This window comes from Etheostoma cragini, chromosome 8 (genome assembly GCF_013103735.1).
Source record: "Etheostoma cragini isolate CJK2018 chromosome 8, CSU_Ecrag_1.0, whole genome shotgun sequence".
In the NCBI taxonomy this organism is placed as follows: domain Eukaryota; kingdom Metazoa; phylum Chordata; class Actinopteri; order Perciformes; family Percidae; genus Etheostoma; species Etheostoma cragini.
Window position 1 is genome coordinate 15,971,739 of NC_048414.1, and position 6,465 is coordinate 15,978,203.

General features: G+C 39.8%; 1 protein-coding gene across 1 annotated transcript; it reads right to left on the bottom strand.

Moving 5' to 3' along the window:
- Positions 1-883: 883 nt before the first annotated feature.
- On the bottom strand, positions 884-3,983 carry aplnr2 (apelin receptor 2). The gene is made up of 2 exons (XM_034880011.1): positions 3,756-3,983; positions 884-2,988 (listed from the first exon to the last, which is right to left on the bottom strand). The coding sequence occupies exon 2, from the start codon at positions 2,753-2,755 to the stop codon at positions 1,301-1,303; it is 1,455 nt and encodes a 484-aa protein (XP_034735902.1). The 5' UTR covers positions 2,756-2,988; positions 3,756-3,983; the 3' UTR covers positions 884-1,300.
- Positions 3,984-6,465: the final 2,482 nt, after the last annotated feature.

A 6,465-nucleotide genomic window follows, 5' to 3' on the forward strand; every position in this document is an offset into this window, starting at 1 on the left:
GCGTTAGCTAGTAATGATTCTTTGATTGTTAACGTTAGCTCAAAACGCCATTCAAGTGACAGCCATTGTTGTGTTTGATTGCTAGCTTGTAGCTAAGCTAGCAGTCATTCAAAAATGTTTTAGCTATCTATGGTTGTTTTATTGCTAACGTTAGTTCAACACGACATTCAACTGACAACCTTGTTTGGTTTGATGCTAACTTGTAGCCAGCAGTGAACAAACTTCGTTAAGTAAGTCAATTTTTACTGTATTGACATTACAGAAGTCTCGTTGGCATCTTGTATACTACTAGTCGCGAAGTGACGCATGCGCGACGTTAATCTGCACTCGAGTTCAGGGAGTGACGGGCTTAACTACTATTAATGTCAAAATGCCAGACATATATGTTTTTAGTTTACTGGGTGGAAGCTGCTTTGGTTTGGATAGAAATGGTTGCCATATATGCAAAAAGGAAATCTTTTTTATAAGCCTATGTGTAATATTTTCACAAACAATTATTTTATTAGAGCAACCCAGCACTCTTTGGTAGCCTACTATAAAAAACACCTATATAAAAATGCTGTACATGTGATACAAATGTTTATAATACGTAAGCCTTGTTTTTACTTTGCTATATACATTTTATTTGAACACTTGCCTTCCTGTACACCTTACCATACAGTTTCCTTGTTTTTATCTTCATGTCTTTAAGTTTTTTCAGACTTTTTTTATACTCCTGAAATAACATTATTTTATTTTATTTGTATTTTCTTATAGTTAAATTGACAAATACAATTGGCTTGCAGAAAGTTATAATGATCTAATGTATTTTCTTTTTCGAAACCAACATTTTTACATATTTATAGATGTACTCTGCCTATATGTTTTCACAATTAATATGACATGAGTTTACATGATCCTTATTTTAATAGACAAAACAACAGTGCAAGACAAATCAACAAACAACTCAGAGTATATTACTAGTACAAAATATAGATACAGATTAGATGACATGAGAACATTTGATCTGGCAAGACTTTGAACTATCTTTTAGGAAGGGGTGGCATCTTTCCTGTGGGAAATGTGCGGATTGGGAGCAGGGAATTTTGTCTTTTGACTCCAGAATTTTCATTTGATAAGGATGTTTACTTGGAAAATATTGACCTCTGACACAGTTTCTTTCATAGTCTGAAGGCCACTTTGGAATTCAGTCTATAGTTGATTGTCTTTTACAATACTGAAAAATACATTGCATAAAATGCTGCTTTATTGTCAATAAACAAAATGACTTGATCTCCTGGTTCCTCGACGTGAAATTCTATCAGTTTGAAGCAGTTATCTCAGCAGTCATCCCACCAACCTCCTTCACCCTCTCCTCTTCTCCCTCCTCTGTCCTAACTGCTGTTTCCTCTTGTGTTCTTGTGGGAAAAGCCGAACTCCTTTCCTCTTCCTCACCTTCATCCTTCTTTCCCTCCCTTTCCTCTCCTCCTCCTCCTTTCCTGCTCGTTCCACACAACAGGAGAAGAGCTCCTCTGCATCTCTTCCTGAATGACGGGTCGCATGCAGCGTACAGGAGAGGATTAAGGCAGGAGTTAAGATAAGCTAAACAGGTGACATATGGCTGAGCTGTCAGTAAAATTTGATCTAAAGAGCAAGAGTATGGGACAAAGCCAAACTCCAGCAGCATTGAAACCGTCTTATTAACATGCAGCGGCAGCCAGCACAGGAAGAAAGCCATCACTAAAGTCACGATGACCCTGAGGAGTCTTCGCTGACGCCTGCGGTCAGGACGAGGGCCCCGTCCAAAATGTCGGCTGAGGAGCTGGGCCAGTGAGCAGTAGCATACCAGCAAGATGACAAGAGGAAGCAGGAAGCCAATTACAGTTGATTTAAGACTCAAGGTGGCCGCCCACCACATCTCTGCCTTTTCCCGATCTGTCTCTTCCAGCTCTGCTCCAATCAGCATGGAGTAATCCATCTGGCAGGAGAGGAAGACTGATCCAGAGTCAGTAGTAGGCTGAATTGGCTCTAGCTGCCAGTCATAGTCAGATTCAAGGTCTACCTCTATCTCCCTCACAGAGCGCAGCAGCAGACCAGGAAGTGCCAGCACCCCAGCCAGCACCCACAACCCTCCGAGTATCCACAGGGCCCTGCTAGGGCAGCTCTGTGGGGCATGGTGGCTGCAGTGCCGGCGTCCAGTCAGAACCCAGTACCGTTCCACACTGAGCATGCTCAGGCTGAAAACACTGGCATACATGTTGAGCGCAGTGAGGAAGCTGCTGATTTGACAGAGGGGTTGCCCAAAAGGCCAGTGGTAGCCCATCGCTGTGTAGACTGCCCACAGAGGAAGAGTCACAAGGAAGCAGAGGTCAGCTAACGCTAAGCTGGCTATCAGAGAATCTGTCAGTGAGCGCGAAGGACGAGGGATAGAGGGAGAATTGGAAGAGCAAGAGGAGTGAGAGGAGGGTCTTTGTCCTGAGGAAGATCCACAGTTTTCCTTGCTCTTCTGAGGAAATGACCCATTGTGACATCTACCAGCACTGTTCATTTTCTGTTGACTGGTTCTGAAAATGCCAGTGCAACAGAGCTTTCCAGTTCCCTTCCCATCGGCTCGGTCCAGGTAGGCCCACAGCACCAGACTGTTGCCGAGGCAACCAACAAGGAATGCCAGCAGGTAGATGGATGGGATGATGGAGTAGGAGGGAGACCAGTCACTGTAGTTGCAGTGGAAGAGGGGAAGGATAGAAGGAGAGGGCGAGGTGAGGAAGTCTGACATCTGTGCCACCGTCTCTTTGGTTTCTATATCAAATAGTTTGCCATTAAAATCATTGAAGGTCCCAATATTTTCTTGGCAAGCTGAAGTTTGGTCAAAATAATGTCTAGAAGCACAAAGTTCAAACTCCTGCACTGGAACAATTGTTTAGATATAAGATTCAGGGCCCGTATTCCAGTAGTAGATCTTTCCCCTGTTCACTCTTACTTCTTCCTCAGTCCGTTGACTTGGATTGTCTGAAATTTCAATAAAACACAATGAGATTGTAAAACTTTTGCAACAGGCACAAATACTGCTTGTAACAAGGCAACATTTAGCTACACCAAAGATTCTGCTACACATTATACTTTACGAATTTAATTTAGGAATTTTTGACAGATTTGCCCAAGAATGCTGTAAAGTTTTTACATGCAAACAACAACCACATACTCTGTGTATTCTTGTCCATCATCATACTGTAATAAATATTGTCAAATAAAGGATTTACTTAAAATCTAAGACTTAAGCTAAGACTTATTGTTCCATTTTTTTTTTAACGCAATAAACACATTCACCAACCAATTTTGGCCAATTTTGAATGGTTTCATTCCTACAAGAATCAAAAGGGAAGGTTCTTGCTCAGACTATTCAAACTGCACTAATAAAGTAGCTCCCAATGACAATAATGAAGCAATAACGACTCTTTTTAGACATTGACAGATGATTACTTGTGTCTGTTACTGCTTTATTAACAATGTTAACTATGCTGAAATTATTTTACTGGTTCTGATCATTTGATGTTGTTGTGATGGGATGGTGGAGGGCGGTTCATTGGTTTGGACGTGTTTTATGTTTCCCTTGATTAATGAAAATATAGAAACATAATTCAGAAAAAGAAAAATTAATTCTGTAAATTTTGATCACAGCCTCTATCAAACTGCACGTTTGGCATGTAAACTTTACACCCGAGCAATCGTTAATGAGGGGCTGGGTCTTGAGAGGAATTATGATGAAGCTCACTTACCTGAGGCTACTTCATCAGCTTGGACGATGAAATCCTTTTTAAGATGCTGTGATGATCATTGTGGAGAAAAATTCAACCACTGCCCTCTCATCTTGTCTTCTCTCTGGGATTTTTCCTGTTTTTCTCTAAGTCTGTACATCTGTACTGAGCCAGCGAGTGTGCCTTCCTCTCAAGCCTAAATATATAGCTATGTGCCACACACACACACACACACACACACACACAAACCCCTTTCTCTTGTTCTAAGACCAGACCACCCCAGCAGTGTTACGAGACCTGCAAACACCCCCCCACAGCAAACCCACACACCTCCCAAGAGACACAATATAACCCCCCACTGCAAACACACACAAACCCGGGACACACATACAAATCCCCCACAATCCTGTAGGCTGCTCATATTCTCTATGCACATTCAGTACACAAATGTGTGCAAACACTAACACACTCTTTTGTGTCTCACATGTTCACGCTCAGTGTTCAAATGCATTAAATGTAACAACTCACACAGTGCACAAACAGACAACGGACCACACTTTCATAGTCTGACCGCAATCCCTAAATAGAATAGTGAATATATTTAAATGGGCATTTAAACCATTATTCTGTATAAACAGTAGCTTGTGTAAAAAAAGAAAAATACTGACAATTTTCAGATGAAAGTAGATCTTGTCCCACAGATGTCCTATCTCTTGCCATAAGGAGGGTGCCAATTCAGGGTAAAGAAGTGTGTTAAATGACGTGGGGTGAACGTAAGTACAATTTTTATTTGTACTTTACTTTACTTACTTTTTACTTCACTGCATTTGACAGCTGTCCGTTACTAGTTACTTTGCTTTTACCTCCTACATAAAATGTCTCTTTGCGTTAAAGTGGGCAAAGACAAAATATCAATATCTGTCCAGTCATAGTTACAGCCCTTCCAGGCAACAATATGTTACCAGCGCTTTATCCATTTTAGGGTTATTTTTTACAGGTGCACGTTGTCTCAGATCTCCTGCATAGATGTTTTCACTAATTTTCACATGGGATACGGCTATTTGCAGATACAGGGAATGATAGTAGAAAAACTAGGATGGCCAACAAAGTATGGGGATCTTATCAGAGTTATTGTTTAGATATGAGGACAATAAGTGTAATATAAATTTGTTTACTATAAATATGATTAGTGACTGTCTTACTGATTAAACAACATCATATATTTTTGTAATACATAAAATAATCGTCATAACACATACTTTTTTGCATGTTTAAAAGTTCATTGGCAGCTGGACAAACTGTCATGTAACTACTAGGAATTAAATGGTCGGATTAGGTGTAAGATGTTAGCTGTGTTCACTAATGTGATTTTGATTTTGAACTAGAAATTCAAATCTTTGAATTTCAATCAAAACTTGAACATTTACAATTTTAAATTCATGAAATAATATAATTGTGATAGCAATAGTGGAGATTACAAGCAGATATTGCAGTTAATGGTTGGTGTCTTATCCCCTGAGCCTTTATAAGATAATGTAATGTTACTACATTTAACATTAAAAAAGTACTACTAGCTACTAGTTACTACTCAGTTTTTTTAAAATGACCTCTGTAAGGTGGATGTAGTCCACCACCCCTTCAACTTCACCTTCAGAGATGACGTAGTTTTAGAGGCATTTTTTGACTTTTATATGTTATTTTTTAGTGCTGTTGTCGATGGACGGATGGCTGGATGGATGGACGGATGGATGAATAGATATAGTAGGTCAGCATGGGGTTACAGTGTAAACAGTAAAGATGTTCCAATAGTAAACAGGAAGTGTTTGTTACCACAGGGGCAGAGGTCATGCTGCCATCAACCTGTTGTTATGGAAACAGATGTTTCTAAAAAACATTCCAGTCTTTTCTCTCACAGAAAATGGTAGTACACACACACACACCCCCCCCCCCACACACACACACACACACAAGGAAGGAAAGAAAAGCAATAGTAAATACAAATGTTTCATTGAGAAAAAACTGTAGGCTGAGGATCACAGCAGGAAACAACAAGGGAAGAAAGCGCTTCAGTGTAACAACACAGGGTTAGAGCAACAGAGCACACAGATGTCCAGGGAGACTTTGGAAGACCAAATAAAGAGTGACAATCTTCAGAGTGGAATGAATTACAGTAACTGTATTGACAGTGTTTTTATATTCACGCATCACATCAAGGCTTTAATAAAATATGAATAAGGTCTGGTGGTTCTTAGGGCTTAAAAACACTTATCTGTAGAATTCTTTATTAGCTTAAGGGGGAGATATCCAGCAGCATTGCTTAATTTGATTGTCAGCTACCAGAAAGTGTATTTCTGGTCTGGATATGTTTGGCTAACCTTCTAGACCTATGAAGAGCTTATGACGGGATGAGGAAACTGTGACCTCTGAATTTTAGTGTAATGAGGCTTGAATGAAAGGTCTCAAACATTTAACATTAAATGACTGTAATGGTCAAAATTGTATTTTTTTCAAAGCCGCCATTTTTATCTCATGATTGCAGGGAATTCACAGGTTTTTATTTAATACTTGTTTACAGGAACACTGAGTGCAAATGGAACAGAGTCATTATTCATGTTATTAGTTATTGGTAAAATGTCTGCTGAGAAAAAAGCCTATTGGCTGTGTCGGTGTGTTTGGACTCTTTCTGACTGAAATTCCCCTCACTCTCCTGGTTTTCAGGACAATAATTCAC